At 44.3% G+C, this 19372-nt stretch overlaps 1 protein-coding gene across 2 annotated transcripts; it reads left to right on the top strand.

The window, feature by feature from the left end:
- Positions 1-986: 986 nt before the first annotated feature.
- Positions 987-18988, top strand: LOC134102563 (G-protein-signaling modulator 2-like). Of its 2 annotated transcripts, none has more exons than XM_062556702.1 (14): positions 987-1170; positions 10178-10399; positions 10749-10884; positions 11024-11163; positions 11276-11399; positions 11565-11680; positions 11778-11933; positions 12727-12835; positions 13183-13339; positions 13666-13742; positions 13892-14074; positions 15223-15379; positions 16133-16344; positions 16526-18988. In XM_062556702.1, exons 2-14 carry the CDS (start codon positions 10179-10181, stop codon positions 16685-16687), a joined length of 1950 nt encoding a protein of 649 aa, XP_062412686.1. In that variant the 5' UTR covers positions 987-1170; position 10178; the 3' UTR covers positions 16688-18988. The 2 variants fall into 2 exon arrangements, with proteins under 2 accessions (XP_062412686.1, XP_062412685.1); XM_062556701.1 differs by lacking the exon at positions 987-1170 and adding an exon at positions 9022-9227.
- The last annotated feature ends 384 nt before the right edge of the window (positions 18989-19372 follow it).

Genomic DNA, 19372 nt, shown 5'->3' with positions numbered 1-19372 from the left:
ATTGTCCAATGGGATCCAATCAGTTCCAAATCTGATTGGAATCCTGTAGACTTTTTTGATAAGGGTAAGGTCTTGCTGACTAAAATGCCAGAATGCCATGAGAAACCACTAGTAACATTAAAATGTGTTTTCTGCCAAATCTTCCTGATTACCTGTGGGTGGTGGAAGACTGCTTTCTACATGCTGCATTATTGCGACCATGCATAGGCCATCTATGTTGATGGACTTTATTGCTGTATTCTCAACTCCTTCCAAAGATCAAAACATTTAATGCAATAGGCTACAGTCGACTAGATTTCTTCTCACCCACTAGTCAGACTACTAGGGCTGTAACCCGTTTTCATGTCGCGTTTCTTCAGTGCTGGGAGAAGGTCAACTTGACTCGCCTGGAAAGCTCCCAAAGGTGTGCCTCAACCCACGCCCTGCAGCTGTCGCGTTTTTAAAACGGAGCATTGATATTCAGCATTCAGTATTTCCATTTCCTCCAGTAAGATGTTCAGTCGGACTTTCTTGGATGGGACTAGGCATAGCCTATACATCTTGTTGCTTATAAAAAGTCTAGGCCAAATTAACGCCCATGGTCTGACCACACAGGCTTATTCATGCTTTCCATGACCACACCAGAGTGAAAGTGAGACATGTCAGTAGCAAATAGCCTATGCCAGGGCAAGAAAATGAAAAAAAATGTCTAAGGACAAGTGAAATATCAATTCCAAATGTCAGTAGGCTAATTGATCGATCGAATCGACACAAATAATTTATGAAAAAATAGTGCCTGCCGATTACATTTGTGTTCTCCTATTTGAAACAATGTAGGCCTATAATTGCTTCAATGTTGCCCTTAGTAGCCTAATTCTCATAAGAATGTAGCGCAATAAAGCATTACAGCTGCAGCGAGGGCTATTATTATGGGCGTGACCTGAACTGATTTCTTTGGCGTGATTGGCTAACATCAGTGCCAGATGAGCAAGTTTCCTCAAGTACAGCACAAGGAAGATTTAGGGAAAAAAAGTTTGAGGAAAATGGCGAAAGCGTAAACGTTTAAGTCTATGAAGTCTACTGTGGCACCGCTTTCACTTACGATGTACCAAGCCAGTCACTGGAAACGGATCGACCTGTTGCCTTCTTTTCGACAAGCTGAAGAATTCCGTCGGCTATAATTCCACAAAGGTAGGTTACATCACTAGGTATCTCGACAATGCGGCAACAGTGTGCTGTAGCCTATTGCATCAATTATGTTTACATGTTGTAACACATACCGTCAACATAGGCCTACTTACAGCTGTCGTCCTCAGTCGTCCTCTTGTCCACGAAAAGTCTTTTTCAACGCCTGTTAAGACGTAGGTAGTAGACTACAGGTTCTGTTCATGGTTTTTTGTCGTGTAACGTTGTCAATAGTAGGCTATAGCTGTAGGCCTATGGTCACTGGCAGGACTCTACCGTGTTTTTGGTATTCAAAAGTGTGGTGTCAGGTTGGTTGGACATCAATTCATACTGATCATGCTTCCATTAGCCTTGTTTTTATTATTTGTATTAATTCACCTCTGTGGTTAGAGCTGGTGTTGCTCATTCTACATCCTTCAGAGAGTGTAGGCTAATGTACTTCTCTCACTCACGCACACTCTCTCATTCTCATTTAGCCTATAGGCTACTACAGTAGGTCCCTCTCTCTCTCTCTCACACACACACACACACACACACACACACACACACACACACACACACACACACACACACACACACAGAGAGAGAGAGAGAGACACAGTCTCTCTCACACACACACAGACTCTTTATTTTGCTTTTTCCCTCTTTCTCTCACTCACACACACATTGATCCTAAGGAAATGTAAGATGTGTCCCGTATAAAGCAGAATTTTGTCTGACAGTAGCCTGGGCCCCTTGGTTCTCATTGAAACAAAGTCCTAACCAGGATATTGAGTTTGAAATCCATTCTTTGCCCTGCTATTGCTCCAGACAATGGCCGGGTTTCCCAGATTCGTTAAGAAGCTCTTAAGTGCTAAGAACTTCTTAGAAGCGCTGACAACCCATTCATGGAAATGGAAACATGAAATGAAATGAAAAGTGCAGTAAGGTTGAGAAGGGGGGGCATGAGTAACTTCCCAGAAGAAGCATACTCTTCCCATTATGTTGTGGTGCATGACTCCACTGATAAAGGAAGCAGTGCATTTTGCACACACAGAAATCTTCACCGCCAGCCAGTGTAGTCTAGAACTTCCCTAATTTATAGAGTTCACGAATTACTCATCAGTAGGCCTACTAATCTCTGGGGCATGTTCACTAGAAATCACGGGTGTGGGACAGTAACAGTTGTCTAGTTCCCCACACTTTGAATGTACAGTGGTTGCGCTGCATTATGGGATCGATGGATGTTTCAGCTAGGCTTAAAGCAGCTTGTTTTTGTCAACTAGGAGACATTTTCCAATGAGTAGAATGTGGTAAAAGAAGATACAGTATGTGAGTGAGTCATAGAAGGGTTAAGCTTACATGAATGTCATAGCAGTGCTTATTGGGAAAAAACAGCTAGGCTACACCCTATTACTGACGACACTTTTTTTTTTTTTTTACTGTTGCATTTTACATAGTGTTCTTTTTCCAGTAAGTCATAGCAGAGCTGCACCTGTTGCAGCGGTCTGACAGAGCATCTGACAAGTAGCCTACTGTACAAGGAATATTAAGATAGTACTTTTCATACTGTACCTACAGTCCATCCAAAAAAAGAGATGTTTAGAGAAATCCTGATTCGGCCACAGCTCTTGTTTTACACTATGCTTTTCTCACCTGACCCATGCCATGTGATCGATCCTCCACCACAAGTGGTGTGTGTTGTTTAAATATTCAGGGCTGCTGGCCAGAGGCAGAATTACCCAGGAACAATTACAATTTGAAATGGGACAACTATTTCAAGTGATTATTTTTTATAAGAACTCAGGAAGCGTGACTCCATAAGGGTATTCACTAAAAATCTGTTTTGACGGTGACATTTTAGGAAAAACATCTTTGTCAATACGTCACACTGAAGATTAAGGTACACCATTTGTGTAGTTCATAGTGTGAAAGCAGGGTCTACTTGGCTAATGTGCTATTAGACAGAAATGAAAGTAGCTTGGCTCCTGCGTTTTATAAGCTACATTTTTTCCATCCTGTAACATGGCACTTAGAGTTGTTGCCTTTGCTCAAACTGTGTAGCATCTATGGTCTGTGGTCTTGTGGTTGTGCGAGCCGCAATCTATTGACAATAGAGGAGATGGACATCTTGGTTTCCCAGCACACTGAAAGCTTCTGTTCTCATGCGGTATCAGGAGCCTTGGACAGAGGGACCAACCACAGTATAGTTTTAGTTCAAATTGTGCTAGACTGACTGATGGAGTAGAGATAATTAATGTGTGTGTGTGTGTGTGTGTGTGTGTGTGTGTGTGTGTGTGTGTGTGTGTGTGTGTGTGTGTGTGTGTGTGTGTGTGTGTGTGTGTGTGTGTGTGTGTGTGTGTGTGTGTGTGTGTGTGTGTGTGTGTGTGTGTGTGTGTGTGTGTGTGTGTGTGTGTGTGTGTGTGTGTGTGTGTGTGTGTGTGTGTGTGTGTGTCAACTCATTGGTGTACGGTATGTGCTGGAAACTGAAGAAGAAGAGTTAGATGGGAATTCCTGAGATAGAGGACATTCAGAGCAAGTGAACACCCATTTTTAAGAGGAAGAAGACTTCTCGAAAGCAATAACAATTTCATTTTTGTGTGTGTGAGAGAGAGAGAGAACGAGAACGAGAAGGAGGAGAGCGAAACCATGTGAGGTCAGAGTTCTCATGTGTCCATTACTCCGTCATTCAGCTGGTCCCCGCCTCTCCGGCGTCCTGCCTCCTCTGTCCATCCCCACCTTTTGGATATTCATGCCACTCTTTTCTCTGCGTGGGTCCGTTCTCTGCCCCAGTTTTGGACCAATTCAAGAGACTACTCCTCCTCTGTACCTACAGTAGCCCACTCCTTTGATTTCAAATGGAATACTCATCTTTAGGGGGCTTTGTCACAACTTGCTCTTCCGTGGACATGACCTCTCTTCTCAGTATGCATGATGAGGAACAGCACTATGACGTCCGGTACAGGTAGGACAAGTGGATCGTGCCTGTATATCCACACCTGCACCTGCTAGATAGGCATGTATGCCTACTATGAAATACTGGCAGTAGTTTTGAGACTGACTTCAGACAGTCAGACAGGTGGATGCGCAGGTAGAAGTTCTAACATATTTCATCCTAGTTGAAGCAGCCAGCCTTGGAACAAAGTTTGCAGGGTGGCATTGCTAACATTCTCAGATTAGACGCTGCCTCAAAGGTGCATTGTTGCGCAATAGTGCAGAAGAAGGCAGGAAAACAACCACACTGGGTGGTTGAAGTTAACAGTGTGGTAAGAACATGCTTTGGGCATCAAAAGCAATTTGTAGCCTTTTTTAACCACTGATCTCAAACTGCTGTGGTGTACTGTTTGAGAACATGGGCTTTGTTTCTGCCAAGTTCTGCATCAGCCAGTCTGTAGCCATGATGCAAAACTTGCCCTTGGGAGGAGGTAATTAGTGAGTCTCTTGATGGTAATGGATTGCTGGCTGGTGTGTGTGTGTGTACAGACCGCTCCCTGCAGACGATCAGCTTTGAGACCCTTAAAAGCCCTCTTTGTTGTGTGTGTGTGTGTCTGTGTGTGGTTATGTTTATGCACTTGCTGATTGATTGTCCACTGCGATATGCTGTGATCGGTGTTAGCTCCCTGCTAGGTCTGGCTGAGACTAAGTGTGTTTTGAACACCACTGGCTTACAGTATATCATTCACTGACCAGCTAATCTCATCAGTACCATTGAGCACACACTTTACAATCAATCTTGTGTGTCATGTCCTCTTATTGCAGACTGTGAGCCACAGCACCAACATCCAACCGCCTTTATCGTTGCAATCCATAAAGCACCCGGCAGTCATTAGATTATCCTTTTGACATGGGGCAAAAGAACACCATCAAATTCAGTGCTATGAAATCGTTCCCTGACCATCTATGCCACAGTGCTACAGTATGTCCTTCAGTTGGGACACAGTCTCTGTAACTTGAGTGGGCACTTGCGTGGGAACAAGGTGAAACTGAGCTGTCTTTGTCAGCCAAGCAACCTGCCACGGACCACCTACATATTTAATGGCCCTGTTGAAACTTTGATGAAGTTGAGGGTCGTCTTCTGGCGCACCCAGCATCCTCGGCATGGCTTGAGTGTCCTTCACTATAGGCACACCTGTTCCTTACACACACCTGTGTGTGTGGTTGGGCTATTTATCTGTGGGTTGGGCTCCATGGAGGCTCACCTGTCCATGTTTGTGTGACTAGATCGGGTTGGGTTCCAGGAGGTCCTGCTCGCACCGCACAGAACAGTGGAGTTCATGTCTATGGGAGATTGAAAGTGTGTGTGTGACACCTCTCTCATTCACACACACACACACACACACACACAGATGCATACACACACACACATCCCTGCTGAAAAAAACAGCCTGACCAGCTAAAGGTGGTTTGCTGGTTGACCAGCTTGTTAACCAGCTTATTTGACCACCCTATGATGGTTGACCAGCTAGACCAGCAAAACTCTCGCGAAAACACACCTTCAGCTGGTTTACCCAGCTTATGATGGTAATTCAGCTGGTTTTGATTGTCGTACCACCTGAAGCTGGTCATTTTAGTTGGTGTTGCTGGTCTACATTGCTGGTTTTTACTGGCCACGCCAGCTTATGTTGGTCATTCTAGAAAACCAGCTTGACCATCTTTGTCAAGCTGGACAGGCTGGTCACCAGCATGACCATCTTAAACCAGCTGTATCCCAAACGACAGGCTGGTCACACCAGCACGACCAGCTTCCTCAGATGGTCACGCCAGCATGTCTAGCTGGTGGCCTAACCAGCTACACCAGCAAGACCAGCAATAAGAACTGTGTTTTGGGCAAAGACCAGCTAAAACCAGCTAAAACCAGCTACCAGCCTAAGCTGGTTTCTTGCTGGTTTTTTCAGCAGGGATGTATACTGTACACTCTTGCTCTCTCTGTCAGGTTAGATGTTTGTCACTTGGAGAGAACATTTATTGTTATTGTTATATAATCTATTTACATTACATTTTTGCCAGACATTAGTATTAACTCAGGAAATCCACATATAGAGTACAACATCAAAGTCCATAAGTAAAGTTATGTGTAATAAAGTGGAATGATACAGGTAAAAAGTATTGAACATGCTAAGAAAAAATGGTACACTATCACTCCCATCAACAGGCCACGCACAGGAGCTCCTGGAAAGATTTTTCTGACCATGGAGTCCGAAGGATGGTCAGAAAAGAATTCCAAGTGCCAGGGACTACTCAGAAAAAGCTCCAGAAAGACTGGAAGGCAGCAAGCACAATTGTAGCAGAGAAAACAATAGGCAATACGCTCCACCGCCAACCCCGCAAGACTCCATTTCTGAATAAAAACATGTTGAAGCTTGTTTATAGTTTGCTACGCAACATATAGTCAAGCCTATGAAATACTGGTCAGACGAGAGCAAAATTGCAAAACATTTTGGCTGTCCTACTACACAGCATGTTTGGAGGAGAGCTGGCAGCCTGGCACTGTTAAATGCGTCTGGGAACTCTCGATTGGAACACGTTTGCAACGCTTGCAACGCTTGTATCGCGATGGGCGCTAACTTTGAAATTATTGGTCTAGCTTTTTACCAATCACATTGATCAGAGATCCTGACTTTACTTCCTACTTTGCTTAAACTTTACCTTTTCCAACTGCATTTCTTGACGTTTGCAGGTGTTGCTGCTTCTGTTTATCACAATAAGTTTTGGTTTTGTCTTCTCTTCTCGTCACTGATTGGCCAGACAGTTGTCTTGTCTGAGGGAAAGTGTTATGAACTATGGGTTACCAGACTAGATCTCCCTGAAAGAAGAGGATCTAGATGGGCGGGGCTAGGCTATCATGGCATGGGGCTGTTTTTCATCTCATGGAACTAGCAGATTTGGTATTTTATTTCTATTTCAAAAGCACATGTATACAGTTCAGTACTGCACAAAGTACTGCACATAACTGAAGGAACGATAAATGGTGCTATATACTGGGAGAATCTTGACATCCAGCAGGACAATGATCCAAAGCATACAGAAAAGTACTCTCAACTGGCCTCAGAGAAAGCAAATCTCAGTCCTACAATCCAATTTGAGGAAGGACGGTTCACAAGAATCTTCAAGATTTAAAGAGAATCTTGAAAGATGATCGCACTTGAATACTGATTAGATTTGTCATACAGGTAATGTCTGACATTACTAATAAAAGCTTCTCCAAGTATTAAATACATTTCAGTTTGGCATGTTCAGTACTTTTATTCCTCTGCCATTCCTCTTTATTACAAGTAACTTTATGGACTTTAATGTTTTTGGATTATTTTTTATATACCTGTATGTGGATTTCTTGAGTTAATGTCAAATTATGGTGAGTTTTTCATGTGAATAGCCTCATTTGAAATATATTTACTGAAAAAAATGCACCCACTTTATGCTTTGAATTGCAAGGAGAGTGTGTTGTAGGGTTGTCTCAAGCAGGGCAACAATTAGACAGCTGACAGAGTTAGAGGTCTCTCAGTAAGTTCAATAGCTTATGACGGATTAGCTCAAAGTAGGGGTTGGTGATTTATTGTCTGTTGTGTTCAGATGTTTCAGAAAGCTACAACTTAATGTAATAATAATTAATGGATCGAGGTGTGTGTGTGTGTGTGTGTGTGTGTGTGTGTGTGTGTGTGTGTGTGTGTGTGTGTGTGTGTGTGTGTGTGTGTGTGTGTGTGTGTGTGGTGTGTGTGTGGTGTGTGTGTGGTGTGTGTGTGGTGTGTGTGTGGTGTGTGTGTGGTGTGTGTGTGGTGTGTGTGTGTGTGTGTGTGTGTGTGTGTGTGTGTGTGTGTGTGTCACACTGCCTGACCACTCGAGCAGCTGAAGGCCTGGGGAGCTGTGGGTCTGGTGGCCTTGCTGCAGCCCCAGGCCGATCTAGGACGGGGACAGACTCTAATGCACTCAAGTGGATTTGACCGGCTTGGCCTCAGCTCACCGACTGCACTGTTAGCACCGAGACCCATCTTCTCCATGGCTTCCTCTGGACGTCATTAAAAGGTGCAGGAAGGAGCCACAGCAGGGAGTGCTGCCGCTCGTTGGAAATGCCAAAACTCATCACCACATTCCAATGGGAAGCTACCCTATATGCCTATAAGTAAGAGAGAGAGAGAGAGAGAGAGAGAGAGAGAGAGAGATAGAGATTTTTTTGGATATGTTCTTTTAAAGGCCATATGGTGTATAGCTGCTCTGAACTGCCTTAATTCCTTTATTGTGACACCAGTGAGCCAGTGACCTCCGCTTGGGGCCATGTAGGATTTGTGTGTTGTGTATTCAGCCATTTGCAGTAATGGGTCATCTGAAGTTGTGGTAGCAAAGCATATTAGCTGCTACTCCCCCTCACGCAAATGAGAGTCAAGCAGGATCTACACTCCGGGACGAAGAGTGTTTTGCTGCAGTCATGCATCAGAAGGGGTGACGAGTAACACATTTATCCCTCTGATTCTTTCTTTCCAACTGGAAATTTGTGGAATGGATGTGAAATTCAGCAGAAAAACAATCCATTTGTCCAAGTGGAAGTAAACACAGGTAATTCAATTTGAAAGAGAGAGAGAGAGAGTGAGAGAGAAACTTGTGACAAGAACTGTGAGAAGAACTGGTGACAGGGAGGGGTTTGGTGCCAACGGCTTAACCCAGCTTAATGTTCTCTGGCCACTTATCACTGCGAAACCTAACATTACTCGCGGCGGAGCAACAACAAAAGATTTGGGAGATTAAAAGCCCTCTAAGGGGAGCAGAGGATGTGGAAGGGGCAACAGGAGCAGCAGCACTTTCCACCCTGAAACAGGCGAGTCGCATGCACTGCAGGCAGTCCGGAGAGAAGAGGCCTCCGTCAGGTGCAGCTGACTTCGGGACTGGTAATCGTCACGGAGACGGGATTATGCCATGGGGATGAACGTGCCCAGGCTGTGCTGGAGGCGGGCGTCATGGCACAAGCCATCCGGTCCTCCGCGGGAATCTTCCGGTTTGCTCTCTGGTCCGGGTCGGCGTCGGGCGATGAAGAAACTGGACAAGTCCGTGCTGTTCAAGTGCTTTGGGTGCCTGCGCAGGAAAAAGAGTGAAAGGTAGGAGACCGCACCACAGGCATTTACAGCACTGACCTCTACAGGGACGTGGACAGTCTCCCCTCCCTCTCATTTTCGGAGAACCCAGTATTGGTCAAGGATAATCAAAGGCTCAATTGGCAGTGCTATTGACTGTGTAAATCTGCGTTCAGCAATATGCAGCCCCTGTATAAGCTGCTTCTGTTTGTGGAGGGAAGGAGACACTGCATCATTCTCTACAGCCTTCTTCATACCTCATGACCTCCACTTTAGACTCGCTTAGTGTTCGTCTGTTATTTGGAGAAGCAAGCTGGGGTTTCCAACAGTGCCAAGTAAATCCTGTGTCATAATCCCAGCAACACTCACTGCCATTCACTGGACTCAAAAAGTGTACCAAGAGAAACAGTAAGCAACCTTGGTCTAGTTCTTTGAGCTGACTTCAGGTCAGTGAGACGGCATATGGTCACTGCTGAGGGGCTGCCAGTTGAGTCGTTGCTCAAGCAGCCCTCATGAGAGGCAGGAACAAACAGTCTGCTGGGAGTGAAACGGAAAGTCTTTGGTAAACAAGCTGTTCTAGCCTCTAGAAGGGCGGAGGGGACGGGCAGGGCCGAAGCTCACAAGAAAGTTTGTGTGCCTGTGGTTGTGTGTTGGAGAGAAAGTGAGGGTGTGTGTGTGTGTATACTGTAAAGGGTGTCGATGTTGGCTTTTTATAGATTTCTTTTCATTTTTTTTATTTTTAGGGAAAGAATTAATTCACAGTAATATTTATTTAGGGACTCTTTTCTGGAGTTGTTTTCTACCAACTCCAGGCTGCTCTTAGTCACTGTAGTGCCTAGATTGTCTTATATTTAAGACGGTAAAATTTAACAGCAATTCTTTAACCCCTATGCTTTTTCTTACCTTTGCCATAGGTGTCGTTTTTGCTCAATATTTTTTTTTGTTCCTCTCTCTGTCTTGCTGTGTCTGTGTAGGATGGAGGCGTCTTGTCTGGAGCTGGCTCTGGAGGGCGAGCGTCTGTGTAAGGTGGGCGACTACGGCGCCGGCGTCTCCTTCTTTGAGTCGGCCATCCAGGTGGGCACGGAGGACCTGCAGATCCTCAGTGCCATCTACAGCCAGCTTGGCAATGCCTACTTCCATCTGCATGACTACACTAAAGCCCTGGAGTACCACCGCCATGACCTCACCCTGACCAGGTACGCCACCTGCCGTTTCCTCTGGACAACAGGAGCTGTGGTCAGGATATGCAGCTATTTTAAGGGCTTATGGAGGAAATGAACATACTGTAGGAAAAGGAAAGATCAGGCAGCAGTTGTGTGTATCTTTGTATTGTGCGTTTCACAAAAGTGGAGCATACTTTCCGCAGTGTACTGCTGACAATGACAAGGTTTTTGAGGAGATGTGTATTTTGCAGTTTCAGTATGTTATAGTTAATTGCATATAAATAGAACCGGTATGATCACTTGACTGGTTGATATGGTTTATTTTTTTCCATCTATGTACAGTATTTGTCAAATATAAATAATCAAATGTCCCTTTCTAAAGGACTATCGGGGATGAACTGGGAGAGGCAAAGGCCAGTGGTAACCTTGGAAACACACTGAAAATTTTGGGCCGGTTCGATGAGGCAGCAGTTTGTTGTCAGAGGCACCTTGACATCTCTGTAATGCTCAATGACAAGGTAAGTCTCATGCAGTGGTCATGTGTACCGTCATCTTCTTATCACCTTTACCTACTTAATAGTTATTCATTAGGTTGTAGGACTTGGTATTTATTTTCTTTCTTTGTGTGTCTGTGTGTCTGTGTGTGTGTGTGTATAGGTTGGACAGGCCAGAGCACTGTATAACTATGGGAATGTGTACCATGCCAAAGGGAAGAGCATATGTTGGAGTGGAATGGACCCTGTAGAATTTCCGGAAGAAGCCCGAATAGCACTGAACAAAGCCATTGAATACTATGAGTCAGTATGATATTGTGCTGTTTGTGCTTGTTTCATTGGATTCATTGCATAGGATGTATTGCTATTCTCATTTTTTTCTTTCTCAATTGTTCTTTTCACTGACTTTTTTCAGGGCTAATCTGTCCATTGTCAAAGAGCTGGGTGATAGAGCAGCCCAGGGCCGAACCTATGGCAATCTTGGCAACACGCATTACTTACTGGGAAACTTCCAGAATGCAGTAGTGGCCCATGAACAGGTAGAGAACAAGACCTCTAGACCTCTAATTATGATCGTGAGGAGAGTAAATGTAACATGCCTACAGTACCTACACAATTGGCCATGTGTCCAGTTAGATGTACATAAATACATTTAAAATCTCTTTCTCTCTATCTGTTTACATCATCTGTTTCTCTCTTTCCAGCGTCTTCTGATTGCTAAAGAATTTGGAGACAGAGCGGCTGAGAGGAGGGCCTACTGTAACCTTGGAAACGCCCATATTTTCTTGGGACAGTTTGAACTTGCGGCCGAGCATTACAAGTATGACCATATCAAAACCTCAGCGCTGTGTGTGTGTGTATGTGTTTGCGTTTGTGGGTTTGTGTGTTATGTCTTAAATCTTGTTTTGTCTTTCCAGACGCACACTCCAGTTGTCTCGTTCGCTGAAAGATCGTGCGGTGGAGGCCCAAGCCTGCTACAGTCTAGGCAACACCTACACCCTGCTGCAGGATTACAGCAGAGCCATCGACTACCACCTGAAACACATGCGCATCGCTCAGGACCTCAATGACCGGTCAGCACACACACACACACACACACACTCTATGGATACTGTTAGCCCACAGTCCTCTGAGAAAATTCTATCACCCAAGGTGTAGGTGTTTATCTTGGCCATTGGAGTCAGGGATGTACAGTAGTGGAGGCTGAACGCAAGTAAACGCTGTTTGCCCACCTCTGAACATTTCAGAAATAGCTTATCCGAGTTTTTATCCACTTTTTATTAGAGTTCATTCACCAATTGCAACTTTCAACATTCAAAAATCACACTATTATCCACATTCACAATATGTACACTCATCAACACTCTAGAAACCATTTAACACCACTGATATGGTTATAAACATTGGACAATAACCTCCACCATCATCAAACATGTTCTGAATGCTTTAAAAAAAAAAAAAACGATACCGCATGGTGCAGTTCACCTTACCGTAATCACAGAATTCATTGTTTACCCAGCTCTTACTTTACCACTACACCCCTGATTGGAGTGCTTGTCTGATGAACCAGATGGCTAATCACTCCTGTTAAGCACCGAGACATCTGCGTGCTGATATTAGCTACACCTGTAAAGACCTAAAGAAAACATGGTGGTGAAGCATCAAACTGGGTTCTTCCCAAGATTATGAAAATCTTCAAATGGAAATGTTTTCAGAACTCAACATATTAGATTTTTTAGCATTTGTAGAATGCTTGAAACTACCACAGGGTTAACCGTGTGATATCTTGGGTCAAACACTTAAAACACATCAAGGTTAAGTAAAATATATATAAAGTCTTTCCTCTCTCTTCACTCTCTTTTTTAGGGTAGGGGAGGGCCGAGCATGCTGGAGTTTAGGGAACGCTCACACGGCGCTGGGCAATCATGAGCAGGCCATGCACTTTGCCCAGAGACACCTGGAGATCTCCAGAGAGGTGTGTGTGGTGTGTGTGGTGTGTGTGGTGTGTGTGGTGTGTGTGGTGTGTGTGGTGTGTGTGGTGTGTGTGGTGTGTGTGGTGTGTGTGTGGTGTGTGTGGTGTGTGTGGTGTGTGTGTGTGTGGTGTGTGTGGTGTGTGGGGTGTGTGTGGGTGTGTGTGGGTGTGTGTGGGTGTGTGGTGTGTGTGTGGGGTGTGTGGGTGTGTGTGGTGTGTGTGTGGTAGTGTGTGACTGCTCCCCCTGCTGATGAGGACTAACATTCAAGCTACAGTGCGTACAGGACGGTACACGTAGGAGAACTGGGTTGGTGTTAACATACAGTACGTTCTCCATCTCCCTCCCCTAGATCGGGGACCGCAGTGGCGAGCTGACGGCCAGGATGAACATCTCGGACCTGCAGCTGGTGCTGGGCCTGAACCACAGCAGCAGCAACTCCCACCTCAGTGTGCACCCCAACAGCACTGCACTCCACAACACCTCCGACCTCGAGGCCAGTCCTCATGGTGAGTCCACCGTTAGCGCTGCCGTGGCCCTGTACTCCTACAGTTGGAGCTCTTGTTGAACACCTCAGCTATGGTCTGTAGTCCAGTTTACTCTGTGCATTAGCATGAAATAAACCAAATTGGCTCTGTAATGTTACACTGTATGTGGAATGAGTTAGTGTGAATGGGGAATTGGGGGCAAGGTGTTAAATACAGTGAATGGCCGTGTTTTGGAATAGAAATATCAGCTGTTTGGGGTTGGTCATGTGGTCAGATTTGTTTGATGTAGTGAAATTTCAAATTTTACTAATTTTAGTTGAAGAGTGTCAATGTCAATCACTTTTCAGGAGCTCGACCTAGAACTGGAAGAAGGCCGAGCATGGAGAACATGGAACTGGTCAAACTCAACCCTGACAAGAATGCTGTATGTGAATACAAGAAAGGCCTACAGACACATAGATCACACACACACACACACACACACACACTTGATATACACTACAGCACATCTACCACTACAACTACAGTGTTTTGATGAGCTGCCTGAATTCACAGCCTCATCCTCCCATGCAGGAGCCAAGGGTGGAGGGAGAGGCCGCCTCCCCTGCCACCAAACCCTCCATGGCCAAGACGTCGTCCAAGCTCTTCTTCATCCGCCGCCTCCGTGGCAGGAAGGCCAAGCGCAGCAGCTCGGGCAAAGTCTTCCAGGACAGCAGCACGTCGGCCCTCCCCAACACCGATGCCCTTGGCTCGAAGGTAGGACTCTTTTGGCCAGTCTGGGGTGCGTTTCTAAGAGTAAGAATTAACGGAATAATTGGCTAACCTCCATCGCAATATTTGGAGTTAGAACTGTCGTTCTTGGATTTGGTGTTTCAGCGTTAGTTCCCGAACACCCTGCAACAGAGTAGTGCACTTCTAACGTTTTTAAATTACATTTATTCATCTTTGAGCGCAGTGGTGGAACGACAGAGGTTCCAATGGTGCTCAGGCATGACTGCGTCCACAACATCCACTCATTCAGGATGTAATTAAGAAAATATTTGGACACAACAGAAGCATTTTCTTCCATTGATTATAAGTTCCATGTATGATGTAGCTCTATAGGCTATGCTCGAGTAAATGTGCAGGACTATTCTTTACCATCAACTTGCCTGACATCCTTTACACACTACAGTGTTTGAACGACAGAACTAGAAGAACCAAACAACACCGCTTTCTAGACACAGGTGTGTTACAAGGTCGAAAGTTGCATCATGCCATGGTGGTTTAGTAATGACACAGCTAACTTCCGCAGCCCTGAAAGCATATGCCACCTCTCACCTACAGTACAGAGAATCAGGTCATTAAGGATACATTCACAATGATCAGTAAACCATATATCATTGAAAAGTGAAGAGGATTGATTCAGAGTATCAAAGATGTCTGTTCTTGGCATTATTATGAGTATGGTATGCATGTGTTTGTTAACATCAGCATGCTCAAGGACCAGGTAGGAGTTTCTTTACTGGTCCTTGAGTATGCTGATGTTTTTACTTATGTTTTTTTTTTCGGTGAAGTTTTAGGAATAACCAAGATTTTGGACACTGCCCTCTCTCACCTGAATGTGTGAAATACTGTACTGTATGTCTCCATGTTTTATGTTGGTTACTCATGAAAATGTAGAGCAAAAAACAAATGCATATCATACTCAGGATGATCTCAAGATATACTTGCTTGATACTGGCTTGACTTTTAATCCATCCTCTTTGATGAAACTTTTCACTTATATATTGTTTGCTTATCATTGTGAGTGTATCCTTAATGACCTGATTCTCTATAGGTGAGAGGTGGCATATTCTTCAGGCCTGTTCTCTTTAGGTCCCAACAAAGATGCATTTGAATTCAAACTTATCTTCTTCTTGCAGTATGCCACGGATACTCTCGGAGACGAGGGTTTTTTCGACCTCCTCAGTCGTTTCCAAGGCAACCGCATGGATGACCAAAGGTGCACCATACAAGATGGCCACAACTGTATCCCCTCTACCTCCCTCCCTACCACCCTGTCCGTAGCCTCAAAGAAATGTGAGTTAGCCCCCATCCCTACTAGTAGGCTAACCTGAGTGCTATTGCCTTCACAGGGGTGGGTGATGTTACTCTTGTTCCTTTATAAGTTCCTTATAAACTAAAGCATATGAAGAAATTAAAGAATTCCCCATCGCCACCCCTTTGCCAAGGCCATGTTTGCTCATGTGTGGAACTCCTTTACTTTTATTTGTGCAGACATTACAATGTGCAGTGTTCAATGACTCCATGTTTGTGGATAGAAGTCTATTTGGCCATTGTGGAACTTTTCACTCACCTTTCACTTTTCACTCTCTTTTCTTTTGTCAAGTGGACTACTGTAGCAACTTTCAGCTACGGAAAAGTAAAATGTTGTTTTTACTATTATTTACAGTATTTACTACTAATACTGACCATTTCAGTGCCTTGGTTTCATAGTGCACAGATACTGCAAAAAAACATGCTATCTCTGGGAGATATCATTAGAAAAACACAACTCTAACCAATTGAAAAGAAAATATGGTACTTTCAGTTACTGCAAAAATAAAGAGAATTTTGTGAAAATGTAGATTCTGCATTTTGCCTTTGTATGGACAAAGGTCACAGTCACAGTTACATGTGAAGTTATCTTTGTTTAACTTTACTTACACACCTGTGATAAGATGTTACCTGGCTGGTGGAGCAGTGGTAGCACCACCACGTGTGAAACATGCCCAGGTTTGACTCAAGTAGATATGTGACCATGATCCCTTCCTTCCTCCTCTCCTTGCGCAGCTACTTCCGCTTCAGACCGCCCAGAGGGCCCGGAACAGCCTGGGCCCTTCCTAGACTTGTTGGCCAGCTCTCAAGCCCGACGCCTGGACGACCAGAGAGCCAGTGTAGGGAGTCTGCCGGGCCTCAGCCAGGCTGTCCTCAGCCAGCTCATAGCCAGCAATGACGGCAACCATCCTGATGAGGACTTCTTTGACATGCTTGTTAAGTGCCAGGTGATTGTTGATTTTTTTTTTTTTTTATCATTTTGTATTATTATTAATATTAATCATTTTGGATGGTCCATGCAAGAAGCAACAGTTATTAACTACCCATATCTGTTTTTTCTGGTTTAGTTGTTAGAGTCCTTCCTTTTTGTTTCTCTCACTTTCTTTTCTCTGGCTTGTCTCCGCTCAGGGCTCCAGACTGGACGATCAGAGGTGTGCAGCACCTCCTCCCCCCACCAGGGGGCCCACTGTGCCTGACGAGGACTTTTTTAGCCTCATCCTGCGCTCCCAGGCCAAGCGCATGGATGAACAGCGAGTGGTCGTTCCTCCACCACGGCCCAACCCAGACTGAGGTCTCTCTTCTCCTCCTCCTCCTCCTCCTCCTTCTCCTCCTTCTATGCCCTGAGTCTTGGAGAGGAGGGTTGTCATAGCTGAAGAGGCCTGAAGATGTTGTGGCCAGAAAAAAGCGAGGGCTTCCCCAGACTGGGTCTCGGATGGGTTGCTGTCCTAATCTCCATGGATCATACCCTGTGCTGCTGGGTAAAGCAGAGAGCTGACTGCATATTTTATATCTCATCAGCTCAACCCATTCTTGAGATGTTTTTACACATCTCTCTGCTGTCCTTCCTTTTCTCATATTCAATCGTGTTATTTCTGATCTTCACGGGACTGCTCAACATACAGGAACAAGGACAGTAGCTGAACTGCTGAATCTGACAATATTTTATTTTTGTATCTGAAGATGGAGGTTCGCTTAACTGTGTTGTTATGTTAGTTTTATTGTAATTGTATGGTTTTAAGTCCCAAACCCTTTTTTAAAGAGCAGGTCGTCTTCACACTGGCCCGTGTGAGATTTTTGCGGAACAATAATTTGCACCTTTTTCTAATGGAGGATGTAATAGAGAAAGCAAAACATGTAAGAAAAAAGTAACATGGCATTACATTTTTTTGTATGACTTTTATACTCCTTGAAAAGGTTTTGAGGAATAAAGCCTCCATTTTATCCCGTTGCCCTGCAAATAGTGACATTCCTTTGATCTGACAATCTGAAAGATTTCAGAGCTTTCTGTGATCATTGATATCAAAGCTGTCATCAGATTATATTTAACAGCAGCATACCAACATTTCACCATTATTGTACAGCTGTAATCTACAGTTTTACAATTTCATTATGTCCTTAATCACCTATGTTTGGTATAAAGTTAGCCAAATTCTATGATGACCATCATACCATCAACCATGTCTGGACCTCGATGGGCTCTTTTTGGTTTTAATGAACTAAAGGATCCAGTTTCTGCTCATTGACCTGAAACAGGGATGTCAACCATTTGAAGTCCCTGGTGTAGGGCCCTGTCAAACCTTCATCCCCTCACAGAGCATGAGGCAAATCTTTGAGGTTTGGTTTAGTTAGCAACTACTGTAGTTTGTATAATATCCTCAAATCCCTTCTGATAGCATATGGCCAGATCAACACACCAGTTGTTCCCACCAGCTATCTAGGCCAAGCTCTGCAAGGTGTTCAAAGTCCAAAACACACAAAATTAAGAACATAAATATGACACTCATCATCTCTAGGGTTGTTGAAATATATCATTAACCAATGTACAACACCAGCCAAGCTAGCAGAATAACTAGCTTTCCAGTTTACATCTAATTAGACTGACATTACTAAGCATGAATTTATAAAAAAGAACAGCAGTGATCTATGTGGGATATTTTATTAAAATATAGAAGATGTCATTGCTGAAACTAGTTCCTCAGTTTGCGGTGCTCTAATGAATTTGTGCTCTGCACACGGGGCAGATGGGGCTCTGCTTAACCCACTGATCCACACAGCTTCTGTGGACGTTGTGGTTGCAGGGCAGAATCGTGAGCTCTTCTCCTTCCACATAATCGCTCAGGCAGATCCTACAATCAATTGCTGTCAGAATCAATGGTATTCACTATTTTCAGTAATTTGTCAAGAATTCCTTGGACATTGAAAGGCTGGGGATTAGGGCGACCATGGGGCCACCTCAACCCATCCCATAACTACTTGTTTGCAGTATAATGCTAACTAGTTGAAAATAAAAAGGCAAAAATGAGGCGTCATAATCGCAAGTATCTTTGGCTGACGTATTCAGAACTGACTGCACACCAATCGGCCTGTAGATGGTGGAATTGAGCAACGGGTTGCACTCAACAACTTGCACAGATGCGCACAAGCACACACACACGCACGCACACACACATCCATGCACACACACACACACATACATACATACAGATACACACAACCATACACATACAGGAATGCATACACACACAAGCACGTACACACAGAGAGAGAAGCACAGATGTACAGTACACAAAGGCATGTGGTCCAGCACAAATACAGTATGTGGAATGACTAGAGCAGAGTGATCAGACAAAGATGAAGACATCTACATGGACACACACACACACACACACACACACACACACACACACACACACACACACAGGGGGAATGATCTTGCTATAGGCCTATACCCAGGGCCCTGCAGCTCTGATCTCTTCCAGTGGGTTAAAGCAGGAGGCCAGGGAGATGAGCCCTTACAGCCCTTGCTGCAGCTGTGTTCAAAGCCCCAGTATTTTGTATTTGTATTAATAAATACATTAATTTGTTTTGTGACTTGTAACTTATGATGGCTTGTTTTGTTAACGTAGATTTTCATGTTTACACAACACGTGTAGTATTTCATTTTTATTGTAAAGCAGGTATTTACTGTCAGATGGAATAATTCCTAATCAAACTTAAGATTTCCTCATGTCAAATCTGATTCATTAATCATGGGCACTTGTTTTCATGTACAGTAAAGCAGACTTGGATAACGGCAGGTTAATACCAGGCTTAGGAGGAGCTCGAGAAGTCTTGTGAGTCACTGACAGCGGCTTGGAATCCATTGAGTGAGAGTGGTCTGAGATGTTATTATAAGAGAGGATACAGTATGTGTTGTTACTCATTACCCAATGTAGCCTACAACACCAGCCAAGCTGATAGAATAACTAGGTAGCA

The sequence above is a fragment of the Sardina pilchardus genome, chromosome 15, assembly GCF_963854185.1.
Source record: "Sardina pilchardus chromosome 15, fSarPil1.1, whole genome shotgun sequence".
Classification (NCBI taxonomy): domain Eukaryota; kingdom Metazoa; phylum Chordata; class Actinopteri; order Clupeiformes; family Clupeidae; genus Sardina; species Sardina pilchardus.
The sequence above is the reverse complement of the archived record's forward strand: the minus strand, read 5'-3'. Positions and strand labels throughout refer to the sequence as shown.